The following is a 27715-nucleotide window of genomic DNA, read 5'->3' on the forward strand; positions in this document are numbered from 1 at the left end:
TGAGTTTACCCAGCTAACAAAAATATGTTCTAAGAACGTTTTGCTGACGTTCCCATTAGGTTATGAAAACTTTTTTTTCTGAATACTCTCTGAACATTCAAAATGTTCTTTTTTTTCTTGGTTAAATGGAACATTCCATTTTATCATCACAACTGACCATCTTTACGAGTGAGTCATTTGACAAAATTAGTTCAAAAACACTAATTCACGCAGGAACAAAACAAATGATCAGCTTTATAGCTGCGTCCAAAATTGTATGCATGCATACTTGCATACTACATTTGATAAGAACTTACTTGGAGATCATTAAAACAGTATGTTATAAATATGTATAGTATGGATGAAATCTGGACGTACTACATCCGAACTGATGCGTGACTAGCATTATTCATTCAGGAACAAAACAAGTGGCTATTTTTGAGTGAGTCAATGAATCACTCACTCTACTGATTTGTTCAAGAACGCTGAATTATTCAGGAATTAAACAAGTGACTGTTTATATGAGTGAGTCATTAAATAATTCACTCAACTGATTTGTTCAAAAACGCTGATTAATTCGGGATCAAAACAAGTGACCCTTTATATGAGTGAGTCATTGAATTATTCTCTCAACTGATTTGTTAAAAAATGCTGATTCATTCAGGAATTAAACAAGTGACTGTTTATATGAGTGAGTCATTAAATCATTCACTCAACTGATTTGTTCAAAAATGCTGATTAATTCGTATTCAAAACAAGTGACCCTTTATATGAGTGAGTCATTGAATTATTCTCTCAACTGATTTGTTAAAAAATGCTGATTCATTCAGGAATTAAACAAGTGACTGTTTATATGAGTGAGTCATTAAATCATTCACTCAACTGATTTGTTCAAAAATGCTGATTAATTCGGGATCAAAACAAGTGACCCTTTATATGAGTGAGTCATTGAATTATTCTCTCAACTGATTTGTTAAAAAATGCTGATTCATTCAGGAATTAAACAAGTGACTGTTTATATGAGCGAGTCATTAAATCATTCACTCAACTGATTTGTTCAAAAATGCTGATTAATTCAGGATCAAAAAAAGTGACCCTTTTTATGAGTGAGTCATGGAATTATTCTCTCGACCGATTCGTTAAAAAATGCTGATTCATTCAGGATCAAAACAAGTGAAAGTTTTCATGAGTGAGTCATTGAATCATTCGCTCAACTTATTTCTTCAAAAATGCTGATTCATTCAGGAATTAAACAAGTGACCGTTTATATGAGTGAGTCAATGAATCATTCACTCAACTAATTTGTTCAAAAACACTGATTCATGCAGGAACAAAACTGACTGTATTTATTGAATGAAATATCTGTATATATTTAGTTTCTTCCTGTTTTTGCTTATATCATTTTCTTATTGATCATTTACTTATATATAAATTAATTATAATAAAGCAATTTTTTTATCATTATTTTAACATAATTTTGTATCATTTACTCACCTTTGTGATTTTCTTCCACATCCTGGCTGCTCTTTCCCATGGGGACAGATGCTTTTGAGCCCTAAAAAGTACAAAAAAAAAAAAAAAAAGGTAAAAGTCATTTGTATGACTCATGTACTACATTCAAGGCTTCTAAAATCACGTGACAGCTTTGTGTGAGAAACAGACTGAAATTTAGTCTAGGACTATGACTAGACTGTGCATTAAATCCCTGATAATACACACACATTCCCACATCATTTTGTTGTCCCATGACCATCTATTGAAACAAACACACAAAGATATCCCAGCAGAACTGGTCGTGTTCCACACGTGGTGCGAGAATGCTGTTTATTAGCTCTTGGAGAACAAAACACTGCTAAATGATTTATTTGTTCCACTATTTGTGAGTAAATGGCTTCATTATAATACTCTAGAGCAGACAGAGGAAGAACACACACAGTGGGGGACGGCAGCGGGCCAAAGCTACCGCACACAACCACACGCAGCATTATAAAACACACTGTGCATATAAACCAGCCCTGCCTTGTTTTTCATCATCACACACCCTCAGAGACGACTGATGCATTAGCTAATAAACAGCAGTTCTCTTAACAGGTAGTAAACAGAAGAGCAGATTAGAGCATCTACTAACAATCCAGCCTCTAACAGCGGCCAAGTGCATAAAGAGCTGTGATGATTGCAGGGTAAACAACCAGAACATTCTCTGCTGAAAACATCTGCTTACAACAGTGCACATTTTTCAGGCTAGTTTATGCTCGTTGGTTATTTGGCTAGTTGTACAGAACTACTTCCTTCTGCCATAGATTCAAATCTCAAGGGTTAGGGTTAGGGTCTTAACAGTTGAACCCAAGCCTCCATTACTAATTCTAAATGAAGGAAATGTTCAGTCACTTCATTGAAGTTTGTATTTTGTAGATAGAGTATTATGGTATTGTGTGCGAGAGATCAACTAAACGAGTGTATTACCTGCATCTGATTTAGCATTCCTTCCTCAGGTCGATGTCCATAATATTATATCCAGTTGGAATGTCCGCTGAGGACATCTTTTGTCCACCTTTTAAAAGTTAAGAAGATTTCCCACAGTGCTAAAACAACTTACTTGTTCTGACTCACTCAAAGAAACAGTCTTTGCCGCCATCTAATGGCATAATAATGTAACTTTTACTGGTACTATTGACAGACCCTTTCTCAATACTAAATATGGCATATTATTTATGTAAAATAATATTTATTGAAAAATAATATTTAAATGAACAACAATAGCCATTATAAAAGACATAATCACAATCAAATAAATAAAACACACAAGCAAATAATTCATACAAAAGTAGCGCTCTAGTACAGGATTTAAAGCCTAAATATAAAGTTATTAAACTTACTTTTCCCCTTAACCCAAATCTTTTTGATCTGGAACAAGTAATAGATTAATAAGACCAAAGATTGCCAGTTTAATACCCCAAGTGAATTATATCTCATGTTTAAACATAAGAGCCAGCGGCAAATTACCAAAGAACTGGCTGAGATGAAACTGTTCCCTGCGGGTACACGAGCACTGAACGGCCGCTGACGGCCTGGAGCTCACATCTGCGAAAGCGTCAAAACAAATTGTAAAACAGGCGCTATGTTTAAATATAATGTGTGTGTGTGTGTGTGTGTGTGTGCGTGCATGTGTAAAAAAAAAAAAAAAAAAAAAAAAAAAAATATATATATATATATATATATATATATATATATATATATATCAATGTGTGTGTGTGCAGAATTTATTGCAAAATATATATGATTTTTTGCGATTAATTGATTTGACAGCACTAATATATATAATATATATGAATTGGGTTTATATACCTCTAACAGAAAAAAAAAAACACTGACCTAAATTTAAAGTTCTGTTTCTGAAATTTATTTGTGAGTGTAAATGTGACGTACAGTCAGCCGGTCATTATCACAAAATAAAGTAAGTGCAGAAAAAACTACGGAAAAAAAAGTCCAACTGTATTTTTTAATGGGTTCTGTGCAGAAATTTAATACAAATGCTGTATGTCATTTTTATTTATTTGTGAAAATGCGCTCTATTTGCATGCTCAAAGATACAAACTGAAATGTAACAGAGGTCAAAGAGAGATGTATGTTCGCAGTGTTTCCTCCTCTGGCTCTCCGGGAAATCAACACCCCTCCTGCTAAACAGAGATAGAGACACTTTCATACAAGCGTGTTTACACTCCCGTTGGAGGTTTCACTCAGGGCCAGGCGACGTGGGCTTGTTCTGCGGGGCTGATGGGGAACATTGGGTTCTTTCAGTGCTGTAACGGTTCAGAGCTGACCTGGAGCCAAACAAAATGAAGGCTCTTACAGTAAAAACGACACTCAAATGATATCCAGCAAGGGCCAAATTACACACACAGACACACGGAGTTCTAACACCAGAAGAAAAACATTTTTATGTGTCGATGAGAAGTTCACTGACATGACATGATGTTGAAAATGAGAATATACCAAGCTGGAGATTGATATAAACACTAACTACAGATTTCAGCAGCGCTACACCTGCATTTGCAGTCTCTCAATTGTATAATTTTAGTATTATTTATATGCTAATAACACTGAACTGACCTCAGCTGAACAAAGACACTATTGTCTTTTTAGAGCTGATTTACAGCAGATTTGAATAATTATTTTCCTGTTTATCCCTGTAAAGCTGCTTTGAAACAGTCTCTAATTTATAAAGCAGCATAGAAATAAAGTTGACTAGACTACTATTAGACTACTATTATTTATAATTATCCTAAATTAGCATTTATTTAACTTTTCAGTTTTAGCTTTTCTGCTTTGTGTTTTTGTCATTTTGTCAACTTTTTCCAAAATATTTTAATTTATCTTTAATTTATTTTAGTTGTAGTAATTTTAGTACTTAAACTTATTTTTTTCAGACTTCCCTATTGTGCCGTATATCCGAGTGAAACTGCTTCTCAAACAAGAACAAATGTAGGGTTTTATTTCAGCTTAGTTTTAGTTAACAATAACACTGATGTCCAAAGTTACTTTACAAAACCCTTGAGGGACTTTTTTCACTTTCCTGTGACTTTCAGCAGACAATTAATATTGAATATGTTAGGTCGCATCAATAAAATGTTTTTCTGCGGAGGGCAGATGGCAGCGCGGCTCTTGCTGTGCTGACAGAACATCTATCTGGGATCAGATCTGTTGTACAATACCCAATCTCCATACTCATTAACACACTGTGGGTCAGCCGCAGCTTTCTACCCACCTATCATCCAGCAGTGGCAATCACACAAAGCTTCTGGATTCAGCGTATTCTTAGAAACCATAAATGGTTGCCAGGGACAACAGCTTGAGGAAAAGACGACGGCTCGCTTGGATCAAAACACTCTTCTAGCGCGGCTGCATTTTGAGTAGCGCCAGTATGGGTCTCAAAGAGCCTCTCTTTAAACAGCCTTTCAAAGGTTGCTCTTTGCATTGGCTAATAGGTTTCCTTAATGTTGGTGTTTTTTATTTTACTTTCGGCTTCTTTGACACTTTGATCATACAGAGAGAAAAGAAATAGGAAATGGGGGAACTGGATTAGGAAATATTCAAACTCCTTTCACTCATATGACCATTATATTATATTATATTATCTTATCTTATATTATATTATATTATATTATATTATATTATTATATATATATTATATTATATTATATTATATTATATTATATTATATTATATTACACAAAAATTGATCTGTTTTCAACATAAATTATCATAAATGTTTGTTGAGCAGCAAATCATCATATTATAATGATTTCTGAAGGATCATGTGACACTGAAGACTGGAGTAATGATGCTGAAAATTCAGCTTTGATCACAGGAATAAATTACAGTTTACTATATATTCACATAGAAAACTGCTGATTTACATTGTAAAAATATTTCACAATTTTTACTGTATTTTTGATCAAATAAATGCAGATTTGGTGAGCAAAAAGCATTAAACAATCTTACCAGCCCGAAAACTTTTGAATGGTATGAGTATATTAAGTCCTGTTCAGCCTTTTTATGTTTATAATTCGGTGCAGTTCATTTTAATTAATACATTGCACTGTTTGATTTAATTAAGTCTATAAGCCTATATTATGTCTATAAGACTATAAACAAATTAAGTCTATAAGACTATAAATTATAGTCTTAAATTAAGTCTATAAGACTATAAACAAAGACTTAATCAAATATATATATATATATATATATATATATATATATATATATATATAAGAATAAACAATATAACTATAAATAAATAAAATAAGTAAAACACTTTTAACACTTTTGGATCAATTAATGTAAAATCTGGATCCTGTAGTAAAACCAGAGCACTGTGACCTTTGCCATATTTGATCCTTTAATTTATTCTTTCCCATTTTCCTTCATAGATTTGACTACCAAGAGCTGCTCCACAACTCCACCTTCTGTCTGGTTCCTCGCGGTCGGCGCTTGGGGTCGTTCCGTTTCCTGGAGTCTTTGCAGGTAAAACATTTTTAAATTGAGCTTAAACTGAATGCTTCACAAGCCTTTTAGAGATGTGAGAAGGTCTGGTGGATTATGAAAACAGTCAGGTCTCGGAGTCTCCCAGATAAACAGCACATTAGCCATCGAGTGGAAAAACTTCCCAGGCGCGTATATTCTTGGACGTCCTGCCGGTGTGTGTGAAAGGGCCGGAAGCTCGCGGAGGTGCCCTCACTGAATGGATGAATCCGCAGAACGCTGAGTTTGGCAGCGGCTCATCCCTCACACTGATTCCCCGGCTCTCGCTCTCTCCGCTCCTCTGTCTTCTTCTCCATATAAGCCCCTGTCTGAGTTCCATGGATCTCTTTTCTTTGGAGGCAGCCAAAGCCGCAGAAAGAACTGGCAATTACTAGCGCTGCTGAAAGCTCTAGAACAGAGGTTCTCAAACATTTCAGGCCAAGTAGCTTCTAACTGGGGGGTAAAATTGGGATGTTAGATCCAAAACATTTTCAATATCAAAGGTGCCGGCCTTATTAAACTGCTGAATCCAGTCACAATTTTTTCAGCAGTAGGCAAATGGACATTTCTGAGCTCAAGCCAACAGAATGTGACATAATGCTATATTTTGATTAATATCCATATTCCTGTAATTAATATTATGCTGCTGTCTCATCAATCCCTTTTGCAGATTCAGCATCTAAAAAAACACATTTAGAAAGGATTTCAATACAAATTCACGTCAAAATTCAAAACATTAAAATTTTAAAACATTAATACTAAAAATATTATTTCTGTCTAATCTGTCTATAAGAGCTTGGAATTTTGAGTGATAAAATAAAACAAAATAAATGCAGTCACAGGTGTGTGTTAAATAAGTTGTAATGTTAAATAAGTTACATTTAATATTAATTGTTTTCAAATTGAACACCAATTGATATAGTTATATATATCCTAACTGTAGGTTATTTATGTTTCCCAAACATGGCAGTTAAAATAAAATTATGCTACAGAATTTAACCCTGTTAAAGGTATAAATTAGATCATTTTGTTTTAAGTGGCTAAATATTTTAATGCAATTAACAATGTCATTTTTTGTAATTATTTAAATGTCTTATATTGCATTTTTTGTATTCCCCAACATACCTTTTTTCTTCTAGTGCATAATTAAATAAAAATTAAAATGCACAAAATTTAAATAGAATTAACTATAAAATAAAATAATAAAAATAAAGTAAAATACAATAAAATAGCCTAAAAAAACTTAAAAGAAAAAAATGCAGTCACAGGTTTGTGTTTAATAATGGGTTAAATTTATTATTAATATTTATCAGAATAAACGTAATATAATTTTCCTAGCTGTAGGCTTTTTGTGGTTACAAACGATGTGGCAATTAAAATAAACAAAACAAAACAAAACAAAACAAAACAAAACAAAACAAAACAAAACAAAATAAAATAATGAAATAAATGTCACAGGTGTGTGTTAATTAAGTTACATTTATTATTAAATGTTATTAGATTGAACACCAATTAATAGTTCATTATCCTAACTGTAGGCTATTTATTTACAAGCAATGTGACATGAAATAGAAATAGAATTAAACTATAAAATAAAATAAAACAAAATAAAATAAAATAAAAAGATTAAAATATAATACGCAGTTGCATTTTACAATGTTTTCGAACTTGGCTTATCCAATCTGTTTTATAAACGTATATTGATCATAAATACATCAATTTAAATAATACGTCTTAGCTCAGTAAATTCCCACATGCCACAGTATTCTGCTGTTCCAGAAGATCCTCCAGCCCGTCATCCAGACTTCTAATCTCATTCTCTCTCTCTGTATCTGCTGCTGATTCCTCGACACAGAAAAATAGCTGTGCAAGCAGCCACACAAACGGATCAGTGCCGCGAGGGATCCGAGCTGGTCAGAGCATGAAACAAAGGCCAACTCCTGCATCTCTGTGGGCTTTAGTAGGCCAAGGCAGCAATCAGTCACCTGAAGCGATTTGTTGTGTCTCTAACACTGTTTAGGATGAAAGCACAGCTGCACGCTTCTGTTTGATCTTGACCCGTTCGTAGGATTGCACTCTCTTGTGATTTAATTAAAAAGACCAGAATACCAGCTGAATGACGAAAAAAGGCAAACAAGGAATCTGGGAGGAAAAGTAGAGCAATATCAAGATGGAATAGTAAACAAGAGGGATGGAGAGCAACTCCACTTCAATAAATCATGGACCCCTGCTTCTCTCCTGTTCGGGGGGAGGGAGACGGGGTAATTAACACATCTGTCTGGCAGAGTGTCTGATAAAAGTGCTGGATGGGAGCAGTGAGTCATGCACAGGCCCCTCAGAGACTTCTTACACATCCAAACTGCCTTTTCATCACATGCTATATATTCTATCTCATAACCTTGCCTAAAGGGGAAACTCAGATGCACTATATTTCTGTGCATTTGGGGTGAACTTGGACTATGTGTGTGTGTGTGTGTGTGTGTGTGTGTGTGTGTGTGTGTGTGTGTGTGTGTGTGTGTGTGTGCATGTTTTTTTCTTCAGCAGATGAATTGTTTGTGCTGAAGCTAATTATAGTCTGTGGCACTTTCTGTCCTCACAGGCCGCTTGTATCCCGGTGTTACTCAGTAACGGATGGGAGTTACCCTTTTCTGATGTCATCCAGTGGAACCAGGCAGTCGTTGAGGGCGACGAGAGACTGTTGCTACAGGTAACAGCCCTTCCTACATCTTTCTCCTGCAAAGGGAACATAAGGATGGGAAAAGCTGCTAATTAAAAGCACCTTTTTTAACATGAAGGTTTTATTTGAATGTATGTGTGTTCTTAGATTATGTGACTTTCACCTATTTTATCACCTTTTTGCAGTTTACTTAAATAGTCTTGGTGCTTTGTGACATGAATGTTTGGTAAACTTTTCATCAGTGCATTAAATGTCATGAACTAACAATGACATTCATGACGTTAAAAAAGATTCTATTTTAAATAAATGCTGTTATTTTGAACTTAATATCCATCAAAGAATACTGAAAAATAAAATGTATGATGGTTTCCACAAAATTTTGAACTGTTTTCAATATTCATAATAATCATAAATGTTTCTTGAGCAGCAAATCAGAATATTAGAATGATTTCTGAAGGATCATGTGACACTGAAGACTGGAGTAATGATGCTGAAAATTCAGCTTTGATATCACAGGAATAAATTACACTTTACTATATATTCACATAGAAAAATGTATTAGCATATGCTGTAAAACTATTGTTTATTGTTAGACTATTTCATGTTAGATATTGCATTAATTTTAACTAACTAACTATTGATACAGAATATTTAAAATATATATATTGTGACAAGATGATCAGAACCCTGATGTGAATTAGCATTTTTGCACTTCATAGTTGTACATTAGCCTGATACACAGCTACTTTAATTCATGAATAAATAAATAAATAAAAATGACAAGAAATATTAATTTATATAATTATTTTATTATGCGAGACATTAGTCTTTAAGAACTATTTGGTAAAATATCTATCTAAAAATAAAAAAAGTTGGGATTTTGATGAATTTAGTTGATAATATAATCTCTTATAATAATTTGTGATATATTCTTTGATATGGTTGTTTTTGTGAAGGTTTAAGAAGGTTTTTTGAAGGCTTTAGAAGGTTTTATTTTCTTTTTTTCTTTTTCCTCTTTTTTTTTAATTTATACTCAGGGCCACACCTCCCAATGGCTGGTGACTTAAGAAAATTTACAGGCCATAAATATTTTTTACCAGCCATGAAACAGATAAATCCTTATTAAAGTTACAAAAGCAAAGCGATGAGTCTTTGTCTTTTGTTGTTTGATTAACATTAAGGACACATACAGCGGCAGGAACATTAGGCTGCTGTCACTTTAAGAACTGATGCACAGATCAAATATACTGATACACAAGCGTTTTGTATAAGGATACTTGCCATTATGTCATGGCATTTGACATATTTTTCTTTGAAAATGTCTATTCAAGAAGATATGAAAGAGAGCTCAATTCAGTATCGCGTACTGTCTGTGATTCGGTTTTCTCGACTCGAAAACTTCCCAAACAGCGTGCGAGTAATGAATTGAGTTCCTTTTCACGTCTTCTTGTGCTTGAATATTTATATTGGCAAAGCTCAAACTTTCGTGGCGATGCAGCAGTGTTTGTTGATGTTCATGTTCTCAAAATTTTGCTTTGTTAGGATTCATGAAAATGTTGCCGGCCAACTGTTGATTGACACCGTTCCATATGCTTGCCAGCGTCGATTTGTTATATTGTTGAGAAGTTGCTTGTAAATGAAATGCCATCTTGTAATAATTTTGGTTTTCTTAATTAATTAATAAAAAAAAAAAAAGCCAGCCCAAAATATTTATAAAATTGCTTGTTGCTGGAATCTGGTTGGTCTGGATGTGGTGTAATAAAAGGTTTTTAAAAAACACTTAATTAAAACTCAGGTAAAATACTGTTGAGATTAAATAGTTTCAGTGCAGCACACTTTTGTCACTGCAGCACATTTGTGTCTGAGAGAGTTTGTGGAGGTGGTCGACAGGTAGAAACTCGACGCTGAGGTTTTGGACTTACATCATTTAGTTCTGTCACTCTGTTCCCTCAGGTCCCGTCTACAGTGCGGGCGGTGGGCATTGACAGGGTGCTGGCTCTGAGACAGCGAACACAGATGCTCTGGGAGGCGTACTTCTCCTCCGTGGATAAGATTGTACTCACCACACTGGAGGTGAGAGCTGGGTCATCTTAGATGTGTATACAGCGGTGCGTCTGACAGAGAGGAAGGTCTGACAGGGGAAATTAAACCAGCACAGGATGCCATACATCATTAGCACATACTTAGTCCCCTGCCCTTAGGTTAATTGGTTGTTTGAAATGTGAATTTTGCACAAAAGTATGGCTTAACTTCGCCCCCTGCTGGCCGACAGGTGGAAGTGATCATTCTGAAAACTGTTTTAATTTGATGTGATTGTATATGTAATGCTACTGTTTTGACTTCTGTCAGATCATAAAGGACAGAGTGTACTCACACATCTCCAGAAATAAATTCATGTGGAATGCCTTACCTGGAGGGCTGCTGGTTCTGCCCGAATACTCCACGCACCTGGCGCACTACCCCTTCTATTACTTCAACCTTGGTAAGCATGTGCTGTAAATGATTTTTCAAGGTTTTGTAAATAAACAAATATTATTGAAAATACTATTACTCAAAAATTTCATGTTTGATGCAATGTGTTACTCGCCACATCTTTGTAATTATTTGTAAAATTTACTAGCAATTTCAGTAACACTTTATTTTAATAGTCCACTAACTATAAGTTACTTTGCAACTACATGTCAACTAGCAGTCATCTAGTATGCATATAGTATGCATAGGCTGCATCTGAAATTGCATACTGTCTTGAGTAGTTAATTTGTTTGAACAAGTACTTAATTTAAATGTATGTTCAGTATAGTATGAACGTGTGTAGCATGAATGTAATCACATTCACCATGTTGTCATTATCATGTGACCAGTTGCGTCGCTTCACTGTCATTCCTCAAATCCTCTCTCGTGGCCTCATGAGATAGTAAAGTGTCCATCGTATGCACACTTCAGAATCTTACCAGAAGTAGTAGGTCATCAGCATACTTTTATGAGTACTGTGAATTCAGACATACTTCTTTTGTCACATACTGTTTTTCACCTACTATATAGTCGGGAAGTATGTGATTTCGGATGCAGCCAAAGTGTTCTAAATGCAAGGATGCTCACTCTCTTTACCCTGCTGATGTAGGGATCAGCCCAGGTCAGGAGTTCACTGCTGTAATTCATGCCACCTCACCTCTGGTCTCCCAGTCTCAGCCAATCATGAAGCTCCTTCAGGTCGTCTCCAAATCAAAATATTGCTCACAGGTCAGTAATATATGGATCTTCACAAACTTAAAGTAGAACTTTCTTCCAATTGCACCACTAATGAAGAACATTTGCTCAGTGATATTAAAGCAGATCCACATCAATTAAGTAGTTGGACACAGTCAAAAGCCAACAGGAACATATCAGCCAGTTTGGTGCGCATGCTGTGATAGTGATAGTGTGTGTTCTTGTTTGGGTTTCTTGTTAGATCATCATCCTGTGGAACAGTGAGAAGCCGCCCCCTCACCGGAGTAAATGGCCGCCTATGCCAGTGCCCCTTATCGTCACAGATGGCAGAAGGAAAGTGAGTATTGAAGTGAGAGCGCAGTCGAGTCGTGTCTGAGCTCTGGCGAGATCTTGTTCTCTCCACCTCGTGTCTCGCTCAGCTCTTTTCTCTGCCACCTTTTGTGTTCGCAGACGAGCAGCCGTTTCCTGCCACATGCAGCTATTGAGACGGAGGCTGTTTTGAGCCTGGATGAAGACACCGTGCTGTTGACCAGCGAGGTGAGTCTGCCTCTTCATCTCGCACACTGTTCAAAATTTTACACTATATTCCAGGTTAATAATTGCAATATTTTCACAGTAGGAATTCTCTTGTATGTAACTGCAATTGCATGTTTCAAACAGAGATGGCAACAAAGAGGCAAAACTTACAGACTGCAACTTTAATTTTAGTCAAGTTTTTAAGTAAAAAAAAAAAAGTGGTTTTACTGTTTTTGACATGTTTTATCTGAACTGCTGAACTTAGTTTTGGTTCACTTTTAGCAGTTTATTTTGTAATGTTCAGAGATTATCTTTTTGTTGAGTGTCACCATTGTTGTGTTTTTTTTGTCTGTGCATTATTAAGAAAAACAATCTTCTGTTGCAAGATGATGACACGTTTTTCAAAGACGAATTTCTGTTGTGAAAGATCTACAAACAGTTAGGAATTTGAAATAAGTTATTGGTACATCTTCATGCTTAAATACTACTAAAATAAAATCTTCATATTCAAGAAAATTAGCCAATTAGCTTGTTTTATATTCTAGCTTGTCATCATCTTAACAAATGTTTTCATTTGTAACACTTCTGACAGAAATTTGAATGTGAATAAACAAGGTCCAAGATCCCATGCAAATGAAACACTAATCACCATAATGGTGACGTCAAAACAATTACATTTCTTACAGTGGTACAGTTAAAGACAACTTTATGGTGTGAATTCAGATTACACTGGTTAGACATGTGAAATAGCTAATTCATGTTTTTCCTTTCTAATCTGACTCTTCCAGATCAATTTTGCTTTCCATGTGTGGCGGAGTTTTCCCGAAAGGATTGTTGGCTACCCTCCCAGAAGCCATTTCTGGGACCCTGTAAAAAAAGCCTGGGGCTACACCTCTAAATGGACCAACGAGTACTCCATCGTCCTCACCGGAGCAGCGTTTTATCACAGGTAATTGGCCGCAGCTGACATATCCTGACACAACGAAATATCAAGACACAATATCAAGACACAACGTGTCGACATCTCTTACACTTCATCAGGCTCTGTCATGTGATCAGTGGAGATAGTGTTGTTGATTATGTGCTGATGCTTCTGCGTCTCGCAGGTACTACCATCACCTTTCTCTCACTACCTGCCCTCCTCTCTGCGTGCGCTGGTGGATCGCACCTCTAACTGTGAGGATATCCTGATGAATTTCCTGGTCTCCTCTGTGACGCACCTGCCACCGATTAAAGTGGCGCAGAGGAAACAGTACAAAGAGATGCCGACCCTGCAGGTAAGGCTAGAGTAAACATTGTGTACTTACAGTTCTGCTCATAAGTGTACACAGCCTTTGCAGAGCAAGCTAGATACTAATCATTTTAACAATAAAAAGAGATCATAAAAATTGCATGTCATTTTTTTATTTAGTACTGTCTTCAGTATAACTGAATTTACACAAATTAACCAGTTCAAAAGTTTATATACACTTGATTCTTAAAGAGGCTGTATTATGCCCTTTTTACAAAGTCTTAATTTTCCAAAGGTTTCTCATCCACACTTAAAACATTAAAAAACACCTTAAAGGATTAGTCCACTTCGGTTTGAAAAAAAATACAACTGTTTATTCTTTATAAACACAAAATAATGCCTTGAACGTACTTCCGGTTTCCGCATTCTTTAAAACGCTTACGATGTATGTCCTACGCCTTTCCTATTCTACTTACGGAACGAACGCGGTGCCAGTTTAGTTTTTTTCATAAGTTGAATTGGGAAGGCGTAGGACATACAGCGTAAGCGTTTTGAAGAATGCGGAAACCGGAAGTACGTTCAAGGCATTATTTTGTGTTCATAAAGCATATACAGTTTTTTGAAAATGACTGATGGTTTCTCTAGATAAGATCCTTATTCCTCGTCTGGTATCATTTAAAGCCCTTTGAAGCTGCACTGAAACTGTAATTTTGACTTCAACTGTTTGGAGGCCAGTGAAGTCCACTATATGGAGAAAAATCCTGGAATGTTTTCATCAAAAACCTTAATTTCATTTCGACTGACGAAAGAAAGACATGTGTGAGTAAATTATCAGGAAAAGTTTATTTAAAAGTGGACTAATCCTTTAATGACGGTAGGCTAAATCAGAGAGTTTTGTTTTCAAATGTATCCAGATTAGTGTAGACTTAGCCTAAATCTGATGTATTTTTTACATCTTATTTTCTGTCCCCTTCTCAGGGCACTAAGATGGCGCCATGGGCGAACCCTGAGCACTTTACCCAGAGGCAGGAGTGTGTCAACACCTTTGCGAGCTGGTTTGGTTACATGCCTCTAATGCACTCTCAGTTTCGCCTGGACCCTGTGCTCTTTAAGGACCATGTGTCTGTCCTGCGCAAGAGGTACAAAGACCTGGAGCGTGTCTGAGCCAAGCGGAGACGGGTCACATAATGATACTGACTTATCTCTACCCATCCGCTACTGGCTGCTAGCTTGTGATGGCCAGTCGGTGGACAAGAAAGGGGTTTGCCTCTTATGACCAGTTCTCAATAAATGACTGACAGCTTCATGGATGAGAAAACATTGCAGATCTGTCAATCATTCCAGCTGCTGTTTCACTGGAGGAGTTTGTAGTGTTAAGATGCTGTGGACTAACACAAGACAGCGAGTCGCCAAGCAACTGAAGTGGTAATTACATGACCAATAAAATAATTCCAAAATACAAACTGTGTGGATCAATTTGTAAAAACTATCTTTTATTTTGGTCTTTCCTAAAGCTACTATCCAAAATGGGTAGTTAACCAATAACATGGGCATTGCTCTTTTCAACATCAAGAAATCAGGTATTTTGTATACTTAAACTTTTTCAGATATTTTAAAGTTGAATTAAGGTTATTAGAATAAAAATTATATTAAAGTATATGGGAAAGGTCGGCACCAATAGCCAAGTGGTTGGTGCGCCGACATATGGTGCAAATGCGTTCACAGCGACCCGAGTTCGATTCCCATCTCGAGGTCCTTTGCCATTCCTGTCCCCCTTTCTCTGCCCAATGTTTTCCTGCCTGCTCTCTACTGTCCTCTCCAAAATAAAGGCACAAAAAGCTGATAAATATAACTAAAAAAAAAAAAAAAAAAGTATATGGGAAGTATATCCTTACTGATGCACAGGCAAATGACTTTTCCAGATGTTTCTAATGCATTGTTCAAAAAAGTTCTCCAACTCGAGAGTTAATGGTATGAATCGGTAATTGGTAAGTGTGAAACGCATTACTGAAAAAAAACATAGTGTAAGCACTAGTCATGTCAACATCATCAGCATGGCTTTGACAGCATGGCTACATCCTGTTGCTCAAACTGATGCTAATTCAGTGCTTTGATGAAGCAGTTATTAATCAGAGCATTGGGATTCAACACTGTAAATGAGGCAGGACCACAAAGAGCAGCTGAGTCTGATCTCATTTGAGATGAACGAGCAGTGAACTAAAGGCAGTCTGCTGTCTGCTTCTATTCATGTGAGAAGACTGAGGGTTGACAGAAGATGGTCAGATATTAGGAAGCATACCACTGTCATTCTGCATGGTGAGCATGACATTGACGTCCCACAGGAGGTTCCTCATCTGGTCCATTAGCACCTTCATCTCCTGGTTCTTCTGCCTAACGTTCTGTTAAAAAAGGAATTTATACTTTTATTCAACAAGGATACATCAAAATTGATCAAAAGTGAACGTAAACCAAAAAAAAGTAAACACATTTATAATGTTACAATAGTAGAAATCTTAGAGTTCATGGATTCAATCCACAGTTGGTTCACCCATGGTTGTGTTTAAAAAAAATATTTAAAGGAAAGAAAAAGTAAAAGCATGATGTACTGCAGTACATTAGTATGTTCAGAGACAGTAATGATAGTCTAAGAAACAAACCTCTAGAACAGTGTTTCTCAACCCTGGTCCTGAAGGACCCCCAACACTGCAGGTTTTGTCTTTCTCCCTAATTAAACACACCTGATTCAACTCATCAGCTCATTAGAAGAAACTCCACTACCTGAAATTAGTGTGTCAGACAGAGGAGACTTTCAAAATGTGCAGTGTTGGGGGTCCTCCAGGACCAGGGTTGAGAAACACTGCTCTAGAACTTCCTGCCTCTCCTGAATCACCGCTGGGCAAGTATATAACAATTAGTTCAAACTTTGCCCTGTGGAGGGCAGTAATACAGTTAGAAGTGTCTACACTGCTGGAATTCAAATAGAGAAGAAGAAGAGAGCTAGTTCAAGATGAGCATTTATTGTTAAAACTTATAGAATTTTTTTATTTAGTTTTAAGAAAATGAGCGATGGTTTCTCTAGATAAGACCCTTATTCCTCGTCTGGGATCATGTAGAACGCTTTGAAGCTGCAATGAAACTATAATTTTGACCTTCAACCATTTGGGTACCATTGAAGTCCACTATATGGAGAAAAATCCTTGAATGTTTTCATCAAAAACCTTAATTTCATTTCGACTGAAGAAAGAAATACATGAACGTCTTGGATGACATGGAGGTGAGTAAATTATCAGGAAATTTTAATTTAAAAGTGAACTAATCCTTTAAGTGAACTTCACAGGGGCACTGAAAAGACATACAGTACACACATTATACCTTCGCCCAGGCCGTCAGAATCTGCCATCAGGCTGACGGGTGGTTCTTACAAAGTGGTGACCCCGACGTGATCTCCCATCTTGAGTTGGCGAGTGTCTTTTCAGCAGAAAATTGGGATTTGCAACAAGCAAGAGGTTTGATCTTCTCTTTCTTCAGCTGTTGTGGAAAGTCAATATTTATTTGCCTTTTAGAAGTGTTGAGGGAAAGATAGACGCATCCCATATAGACACATTTTGTAGAATGGGTCGGCATACTCCGATTTAAGACCGGAGACTGAAATCTGGAGGGACTGGAGAATTAGACAACCACATTGTTTCAGGGACATGATAGCAGCAGCGTAGATGAGGAATGCTATCCCTTGCTTTAACTTTAAAGATCTCCTTTTTTGCCTACGCAACAAGAGATTAACCCTAAATTGGAATAACATCATCCACATTTTATTCGGGTACTCAACAGAGGACTGTAAATTAAAATGCTGAGGTAAAGAATGTCCAGCTACATGTTTATTTGCTTTGCTGCAACAACATTGCAACACTGATAATAAGCAAATGGTCACATTAACTTGTGAAAACATCTTGTGATTGGATAAACCCAAAGATAACAAAGAACAAAATCTCTCACTGGAGTCCTTTGTGTGTGAAATGTGCAGCTGGACAAAACTTAATAATAAACTTAATAATAAACAACTAGTCATATTGAATGAAAAATCGAAAGTATGGGATATCCAGAACAATCAAATACCTAAATTAATACATGACCAATAATTAATTGCTAATTAGAAACACGATCTAAGAGTAATAATCATTTGAAATTGGAGTCAGATTAAGTGGGCATCTAATCTAAACTTTAAACTAAATTCTAAAACTTAAGTGAACTTCACAGGGGCGCTGGCCCAGGCCATCAGAATCCACCGTTGGGCTGACGGGTGGTCCTTACAAAATGGTGACCCCGACGTGATCTCACATCTCAAGTTGTCGAGTGTCTTTTCAGCAGAAAATTGGTATTTGCAACAAGCAAGAGGTTTGATCTTCTTCTCTTTCTTCAGATGTTATGGTAAGTCAATTTTTATTTGTCTTTTAGAAGTGTTGAGGGAAAGATGGACACATCCCATATAGACACATTTTGTAGAATGGGTCGGCATATCCAGATTTAAGACAGGAGACTGAAATCCGGAGGGGCTGGAGAATTAGACCAGTGGTTCTCAAACCTGTCCTTGGGGACCCCCCACCACTGCACATTTTGCATTTCTCCCTCATCTAACACACCCAATTCAACTCTTGCCGTCTCTACTAATTAGCTGATGACTTGAATCAGGTGTGTTAGATGAGGGTGACATGCAAAATGTGCAGTGGTGGGGGGTCCCCACGACAGGTTTGAGAACCACTGAATTAGACAACCACATTGTTTCAGGGACATGATAGCAGCAGCGTAGATGAGATAATAAACTTAATAATACGTGATCTCGCATCTCGAGTTGTCGAGTGTCTTTTCAGCAGAAAATTGGTATTTGCAACAAGCAAGAGGTTTGATCTTCTTCTCTTTCAATTTTTATTTGCCTTTTATAAGTGTTGAGGGGAAGATAGACGCATCTCATATAGACATTTTGTAGAATGGGTCGGCATACCCAGATTTAAGACCGGAGACCTAAATCTGGAGGGGCTGGAGAATTAGACAACCACATTGTTTCAGGGACATGAAAGCAGCAACGTAGATGAGGAATGCTATCCCTTGCTTTACCTTTAAAGATCTGTTGTTTGCCTATGCAACAAGAGATTAACCCTAAATTGGAATAACATCATCCAAATAAAAAGAAAAAGTAAAAGCATGATGTACTGCAGTACATTAGTATGTTCAGAGACAGTAATGATAGTCTAAGAAACAAACCTCTAGAACTTCCTGCCTCTCCTGAATCACCGCTGGGCAAGTATATAACAATTAGTTCAAACTTTGACCTGTGGAGGGCAGTAATACACTTAGAAGTGTCTACACTGCTGGAATTCAAATAGAGAAGAAGAAGAGAGCTAGTTCAAGATGAGCATTTATTGTTAAAACTTATAGAATTTTTTATTTAGTTTTAAGAAAACGAGCGATGGTTTCTCTAGATAAGACCCTTATTCCCCATCTGGGATCATGTAGATTGTTTCAGGGACATGTGTCTAAATGTTGACTTTCTTCAGATGTTATGGTAAATCAATTTTTATTTGCTTTTTAGAAGTGTTGAGGGAAAGATAGACACATCTTATATAGACATTGTGTACTGTAGAATGGGTCGGCATATCCAGATTTAAGACAGGGGATTGAAATCTGGAGGGGCTGGAGAATTAGACAACCACATTGTTTCAGGGACATGATAGCAGCAGCGTAGATGAGGAATGCTATCCCTTGCTTTAACTTTAAAGATCTCCTTGTTTGCCTAAGCAACAAGAGATTAACCCTAAATTGGAATAACATCATCCAAATTTTATTTGGGTACTCAACAGGGGACTATAAATTGAAATTCTGAGCTAAAGAATGTCCAGCTACATGTTTATTTGCTTTGCTGTAACAACGTTGCAACACTGAAAATAAGCATATGGTCACGTTAACTTGTGAAAAAATCATAAACCCAAAGATAACAAGGAACAAAATCTCTCGCTGGAGTCCTCTGTGTGTGAAATGTGCAGTTGGACAAAACAGTGCTGTGAAACTGAAAACTTAAAAAAAAAAAAAAATAAACTTAATAATAAACTTAACTAGTCATATTGAATGAATAATCAAAAGTATGGGATATCCAGAACAATCAAATAACTAAATTAATACATGACCAATAATTAATTCCTAATTAGAAACACGATCGAAGAGTAATAATCATTTGAAATTGGAGTCAGATTAAGCGGGCATCTAAGCTAAAATTTAAACTAAATTCTAAAACTTAAGTGAACTTCACAGGGACACTGGCCCAGGCCATCAGAATCTGCCGTTGGACTGACGGGTGGTCCTTACAGTTGTGTTACACAGTTACGTCTGTATACGTCTGTCTGACGCACTGTTTGTTAATAGAAAGATAATTAAATGTGTTGATCATGTTTTATTCTTTTTGATATTTATGTTGTAAATAGGTTGTTTCTTCTGCATCTTTATTTCTTTCTTGTTTTGGGGAATGTAGATGGAGGGTGCAATTTTTGTTTGCAATCCTGATTTCTCCTGTTTATGGTTAAACTGGGAGAGAGGGAAGTGTTATGTAAATTATTTTTCTGGATTCATTTTCTCCAGTTAATTTAGAGAGATTTCTGGATTAGTTCATTTTTTTGTTTGTTATTTTGGCAAGGCTCTCACCTGAAGCTTTCACCCCTATTTTCATTATTATTATTGTTTATAATGATATTTCTGTTATGATTGTTGTTTTACTTTTGTGCATTTTTTTTTACTCTTCATAACAGAAAATTAAAAGTTAATACTGGTTGAATTGATGGTTGTGTTGTTGATTCTGGGAAAGAGGGTTTGACTCGTTCTCTCGTTCTCTCAATGTCATCTTTTTTTATTTTTAGTTTTTTGAAAAATGTAATTCTTCTTTACTTTGTTACCTGCTCCTCAACTCTAGATGGGTAACTATATAACACTAAACCTCCTCCTCATTGTAAGTATCCAAATGAGCCAGAAACATGAAATACAACATGCAATGCTTAAGTAATTTATTAATGTAGGAAAGAGAAACAAAGATAAACAAAGCTGGGTAAATGCATACCCCCCTGGATCAAACTGGGGTTAAGAATCAGGTGAATTTTAAAAACCATTTCAAACCTTTACTGAATGTGCACTGAAAATTATCTTTTATCTTAAGGATAAGCGGTACATTGGTAAAATAAAAGCAATGAAAAAAGTGTAATAGTATTTCTCAGAACACGGTATTTTGGTATTTTGCTTAAAGGATCAGTTGACTGTGGTGTAACATCATCTCATTCCACTTAATCTGGCAATGAAAACAGAACAAAAAAAAACATTAAGGGAACCTAGAAATAGTATAAACAGTACATATAGTACAAATGTCTACACACCATGTCTCTCTCCTTTTGTCACTCACCTGAAAACACCTCAACCTCACACAGTGTGAGATATTCATTGCGACCAGGTATAAAAATGTTGACATATCGCCCCCTAACAGGCTTAAACTCAATTGTCTGTGTCTCTCCAAGTGGGATGGACACAACAGTCGCAGCCCTGTGAAGAAACACAGTAACAGAGAAATAGAGAGGGGTGTATCAAAACGACATGAAGCATATTAAATATACTTCTGTCAAAGGCAAGTGTGTATTAAAAGGATTTTTTCAAATCTATATGATCTTTTTCAATCATTTTAACTATTTAAGTATCAAGAGACAGACAATACTTACAGCTGATTATTGTTGCCATTATTTTCCAGGCTGTTGCCGATACGGATCTGAGCACCATTTATTCTCTCTGGACAACAATCTCCACGATTAGTAATGCTAACTCTGGTTATCTTGTAGACTTCCAATAAGTCAACTCTCCACCAGGGGTTCCTGTCTGCATTAGTTGCACTGCATGATAGTCGACTGAAAATTGAATTCCTGTTGCCATCAACAGCATTTTGGGGTCCTGATTGAGGGTATGTGGTAGACTGGACAGCTGTGGCTCCAAGAGCAAGATTCCCTGTTTAAAATGAAATGCTAAACAATAACTTTTTTTTATTTATTTACTTTAATGTGCTAAAGTATGATCCCAATATAATGGGCAAAATAATGCTAAGCCATGTAATCCAAATGATTATTACATGACTCTCTGAAATGCTTGACTCTGATTGGTCAGTCGTGACATTCTGAGCTCTGATATTTCCATATAATGACAGTCATCAATAGTAATGCTGTATAACAGACAGTTCATCTGGGTTTCTGAAGCCAGTCTTTCTCTGATGCTTCTTGTGTCACACTGCGGACTCGCTCTCTCTCGATTCATACAAATACAACTGGTGATTCTCTGTTATAGTTATTCATTGTATTGAAGTATTTTTAGTATTAAAGGTGCAGTATGTAATAATTTTGTCTTCTAGAGGTCGCTACAGGCCTATTCAAAACAAAGGCGTAGCGTGATGACGCCAAGTTTGAGAGCGGAATCTTCGGACATGTGGTCTTCACCTCAACGGACGGTGTAAAAGAATAGGGATAGGACTCGAGAAGAAATCATGTTCATGGATGCGATTATTAACGTTACTGTTGTATGAAGCAGAGCAGGACCGAGTGTTGTGGGAGCTGAACGAATTGTGTTTTTCTCTGAGGCATATGGTAAAGCATGGTACTCGCAAAAAAAGTACCATGTTTATTGTTTAAACAATAAACAATAGATTTTGTTTAAACAATAGATTTAGAAAATTAGATTTAAACAATAAGACTAAACATGTTTAGCTATATAACAATAATTCGTTTTCTGTCTATAAATATATCAAAACAGTTGTTCCTATTACAAATCCTCATGTTTCTGTGCTTCCCCTGTGACCTAGATTCACCTGTGTCTAATTATCTCATCACCTTGTTAAGTTCCCTTTGTTTGCTTCCTGTATTTAAGCCCTGTGTTCACCCTCATTCCTCGTCCGTTCACAATTTCTACATGCCTTCATTAAAGCCTGTATTCATCTACTCTCCTTCGTTTCGCCTGGTGTTTGCTACCAACTGTGACAGTTCCCTTGTCTATTAAAACGTGTAATATATTAAAGCGTCTTTGGTGTTTCCATGGTTTCTACAAAATAAAACCGGAAACCGAGGCAGACTGAGGGTTAATGCGGGTATGACGCAATTGACAGGTGACTCCTCACAAGTCCCAGAGCCTTGGTTAAAATTGCAATTTTCTCACGATTTACAAATAGTTGGAAACATTTGGGATATTGTAAGTACTCAAGTGAACAAAATATATAACACTGGTCTAGTGGTTTTTGGATATTTTACTGCAAAAATATTACATATTGCACCTTAAGAGTACTGTAGTGTTCGCCTGAATGATTGTTTTTGTACACTATTATACACTATTGTTTTTGTAATGGATTTTAAAGATAATAAACAGGCAAGAATTTAATCTCAATTCAATATGTCCATGTAATTATTTATTTGGTGTACCTGACTGTACTTTATCCCTTAAATGTTTGTCTTAATCTGAACTTGTTCGTTTGTTTTGCTAGGTAAATTTTTTTTCACAAAAGCTTTGCATTTGTTACAAATGAGCTATTAAAATATTTTGAGGAAATAAAATATTTAAAAAATTTGTGTCCAGAATTATTTATTGGTTTATTTTGTGATAAAAACTGTCTTGATGTACATTATCCTTTATTGGTTTCTGAATGTTCAGTAAGAATATTATATATGTTTTACTGACAACAACAGAAAGTAATGAAGAACACTTACTTGGATTACAAATGTGCGGTGGTGTGTACTTATCTGTTAATAAAAGAGTTATAACAGTTATACACAAACATTAATAAGTACATAAGTAAATCCTATCACAGAGTTTTCTTCTCTATCTGTCCCTTACCTGCAAACACCTCGACTTCACACAGAGTAAGGATTTCATTGTTCCCAGGTAAAAAAATGTTGACATATCGGCCATTAACAGGCTCAAATGAAAATGTTTCTGTGCCACCAAGAACAGTGAGAACAGTTGCAACCCTGCAAATACATAAAGAACAGTGTTAAAATGAAAACCAGAGGCTTCGCAACACAATGGATGTCTAACAAATTCAATTAAACTCTATTGAAATCAAATGGTTTTGTACAGCACTCTTCACAATATAAATTATTGTTCATGTTTTATATTACATTGCTACAAGAAACAATGGTCTAAAACTTACAAATGTCTAATCACAGTCTGGATAAAATATGTTGAAGTAAAGTACATCTCCATGGCTGTGGCTCTCTGAGTGGTTGGTTTGTGGAGGAGGTTCAATTTTGTTTTATTAAACCAGATTGAGCATCATAAACAGGGGAATATGACAGAACAATTTAAACATTTCTTACAGTGCATTGTTGTTTCCGTTGTTGTCCAGACTGTTACCAATACGAATCTGAGCTCCTTTAAGCCGCTCTTTGCAACAGTCTTGACGATTAGTGATGGTAATGTTGCTTACACTGTATACATTTCCAAGGTCAACTCTCCACCATGGATTAAACTCAGGATTAGTGTGAGTGCATGAGCCCTTATTGGCATCTGAGTTTCTGTTTCCATCTACTGCATGTTGAGCAACTCCCTGTGGGTTGTATGTGGAGGACTGCACAACCTTGGCATGAAGAGCAAGATTCTCTGTTCAATATGATATGAAATTGATTAAAAAACTGATAAGACAGGTTCAAAGCAATAAAAAAATTAACAAATATAAATAAATAAAAATAATTAAAATGGTTCAATTACCATTTTTCAGACTATGATATTAATACATTAATCTGATTGATATGTAATGATACACAATGGTTACAGATTTTTAAATCCTGTAATTTTTACTTGTATTATTCTAAATGTACCTTTGGAATCAGTGACGCACAGCCCAGTAAGTGTTAGAAACAAAATCACACTGATGGCCATCCTGATATAAGACACAACAACACATCACCTCATCTCAACATATAAAAGAATAATTTTCAATTTCTCAATCCCATGTAAACAAGGAAACACATGCATTGCTATTGTAATAAAGTAAAAGTATAGAAGAGCCCCATGATTTACAGTAAAATCAGTGTAATGTGACTAACCTGCCTCCGTTTTTGGATTTTAAATGCCTTTGCTGAGTTTGCTCTTATATAACTAATATTAATGAAAAAAATCTAAAAAGTTTTTTTTTTTTTTTTTTCTAATATTTTTTATTTTATATATAAATAAAAGGTTATTAGAGAAGAATATTGTTTAATATAATTTTTGTATACAATATTTTTGTAAAATACACTAAAAATAAGAGCATGTTTGTGTGGGCAGCTGATATTTTAATTGCCATCAAAGCTTGCTAATTATTCATACCTTAAAATAGCTTAAATGTAACTCTACACCCAGGTTTCATTTAGTATACTTAATGTGATTGGTTTAGAGTTTTGTACAAAGAGTTTTGCAAATTTATCACTAGTGAAAATTATACCAAATTTATGTAAAAACTGTATTCAACAAATTACCTTTTTTTCATTCCAATTATAACATTACCCTGGTGTAGAGAGTGCATAAACATTCAACTCACCTGGAATTCATCAATGTATCAATCTCACAGAAGACCTTCACAATTCAGCACTTATCTGCTTTTAAATAAAATATTGTGTTTTTATAAAATAAATAAATGGCATTATTAATATTTGTTTATAAACAATTGCTTTATTTATTATTTATCCAATATATTGTTCATATAAGGAATACTATGCCCTGTCAAAACATTTCAAAGCAAAAATGTGCTATTAAACATAGATATGAATATTAATACATACCAGCAGTCTGTGAAGAGAGTCTAGTTGAATAATATTGTGCTCAGAAATGATGCTCTATTTATTGTTGAATTAAGGCCCTCCCAACCAAAGTCTTATGTCATATCTGAAAAATCAATATTAAACTGACCTATTACAAAAGAGTCTCCATTTTTGTAAGCTGATATTGAGACAGCCCTAGTAAATGTGATTTGTTTTCTCCATTAAATAAAAAGATTTAATATATGTGGCCAAAGTTAACTTTATTTCAAGAACCACATAAAAACACAATATTCCATTATTGCATCTACAGAAAGTGTCCGTTACATATTTTTTCTTGTGTTATGTCAATATTTATATGTCGACTGTCGGATTTCTTGTCTCATGGATAGATTTTACACTTGTACTTTCAGTATTCTTGTCTTCTACCATATATTTGCTTTTTTAACATAACAGAATGCACAATTTGTGCTTTCTGTATTTGCACAATTATAAATTATATTTTAAGTAATTACTACTAAATTGTGCCCACTGTATATTGTGCATCTCACTGAAAGGGTTATAAGGTAAATGATTATCACCTGGTAATTGTATGATGTAAATCGCTTTTGTAAGGAACCCCCTATTGGCCCAAAAACAGAATCCGATGGCCTGGGTGAAGGTTAACGCGTGTATGCCTTTTCAGTTCCTCTGTGAAGTTCACTTAATTTCACTCGTTTAATCTAACTCCAATTTCAAATGATTATTACTCTTAGGTTGTGTTTCCAATTAGAAATTAATCATTTGTTATGTATTAATTTAGATACTTCATTATTCTGGGTATCCCATATTTTCAATTATTCGTTTATTACTGACCCATCATCGCTCAGAGAATTCACATTTGCCAACTGCATTCTCACGGACATAAATTCACCAGTTTATGATTCTTAGTCAGAGGGTGCAGAGTTTACTAATGCATTTGAGTCAAACCGCCACATGCTTGTTCATACAAAAATACAGTTTTCTTAGTTACGATACTGCAACTTGCTAATTCAACAACAGACAAACTCAAAAGTCCCATGATGTGCTAACATGCTCCTTTCATGGGGCTCTCTAGTTTGACCTGTCTTGAAATAACGGACGGGGTTTGGGGCGATTTGCATCCTGTAGATCTTGTGTGGGCAAGGCGTTGTCCTATGCTATTCCTTTGAGATATTCTCTCCAGATAAGTTTTAATGCTTTATTGCAGGGCACTATATTGCAGTTTTTGCTTTATTGCAGGGCACTTGATCTCTGTTTTTGTCTAGCAGGAAAATCAAGTCTTACAGTCCTCCCCTGGCCCCTTGGGACAAATTCAAATCAGTCCTGAGGGCCACTTTTGGACATTTCCGGCTTCCATATATTGGTTGTTTTTTTCAGAGTGTTTGTAGGCTGGCATCTAGCGGCACCAGTCGATGGGTGCAGGAGTCAAGTTGTCACCTGAAATAACAACATTAAGATAAAAGTACTGCAGAATGCAACTCTGTGACACACAGTCCCTTTAGGTGTGTACTGTGCTGACTAGATGCTGTAGCAGCTGGTCTGTGATCCTCTTGGTCAGGTTTGCTTCCACCTGCACTTGGCTGTGGTGGTATTCTGTCTGTAGAATGACTGGTTGTACCAAGTCTGTTGTGTTGGTCAACATGAGCAGAACGTGTCAGGAAAGTCTCATTACGCAGCTATCGACGCTACGTCGAAACGACGTGATGGGAACGCTAGGCCGTACAGCCAAATACATGTCTGTTATCTTGTTGACAGTACCGCTGAACCTGGAGTGGAGTTAATATCTAGATTGTAAAATCTAATAAAAGTGTGCTGGGATGACCATCCAGCTGCATCACAAATATCCGACATGGGAACTCCTGACACCAGGGCCTTAGAGGCCGCCATACCCCTTGTAGAATGAACCCGGACCACCAAAGGACATGGTTGTCCGGCTGCTTTGTACGCAAGAGAAATGGCCTTGACCACCCACTTGCTCATCCTCTGCTTAGACGCTGGGCCCCCTCTCTTAGGGGACCCATAACATACAAACAATTGGTCTGTCTTACGCCACAGGGCAGCTCTGTGAACATAAGTATCTAGGGCCCGGACAGGGCAAAGCAGATTAAGTTTTTCCTGATCCGCACTCCTAAATGGAGGAGGATAAAAGGCCTGAAGTACAATACGACCCGGAACATTAGTGGGGACCTTGGGCACATAGCCTGGTCTAGTGTGTAGGAATGCCTTCACCATTCCTGGTGCAAATTCCAAACATGATGGCAAAACTGATAACGC

The 27715-nt window shown here is 36.1% G+C and overlaps 2 protein-coding genes across 2 annotated transcripts in view; one reads left to right on the top strand and one right to left on the bottom strand.

Annotated features, from left to right (window-relative positions):
• Positions 1-15090, top strand: part of LOC125275126 (exostosin-1c) — a 64570-nt gene extending 49480 nt beyond the window's left edge. The window contains 11 exon segments of the mRNA XM_048201814.1: positions 5910-6003; positions 8600-8707; positions 10631-10750; positions 11027-11159; positions 11799-11917; positions 12126-12221; positions 12335-12421; positions 13189-13349; positions 13507-13520; positions 13523-13677; positions 14610-15090. Of these exon segments, the coding sequence (XP_048057771.1) occupies positions 5910-6003; positions 8600-8707; positions 10631-10750; positions 11027-11159; positions 11799-11917; positions 12126-12221; positions 12335-12421; positions 13189-13349; positions 13507-13520; positions 13523-13677; positions 14610-14795 (1273 nt within the window). The 3' untranslated portion in view covers positions 14796-15090.
• A 5000-nt stretch (positions 15091-20090) lies between these two features.
• On the bottom strand, positions 20091-25464 carry LOC125275134. The gene is made up of 9 exons (XM_048201830.1): positions 25445-25464; positions 25204-25261; positions 24503-24564; positions 24002-24284; positions 23520-23653; positions 23393-23425; positions 21374-21653; positions 21064-21200; positions 20091-20952 (listed from the first exon to the last, which is right to left on the bottom strand). The coding sequence occupies exons 2-9, from the start codon at positions 25212-25214 to the stop codon at positions 20948-20950; spliced, it is 945 nt and encodes a 314-aa protein (XP_048057787.1). The 5' UTR covers positions 25215-25261; positions 25445-25464; the 3' UTR covers positions 20091-20947.
• Positions 25465-27715: the final 2251 nt, after the last annotated feature.

Source organism: Megalobrama amblycephala, linkage group LG9, assembly GCF_018812025.1.
Source record: "Megalobrama amblycephala isolate DHTTF-2021 linkage group LG9, ASM1881202v1, whole genome shotgun sequence".
Classification (NCBI taxonomy): domain Eukaryota; kingdom Metazoa; phylum Chordata; class Actinopteri; order Cypriniformes; family Xenocyprididae; genus Megalobrama; species Megalobrama amblycephala.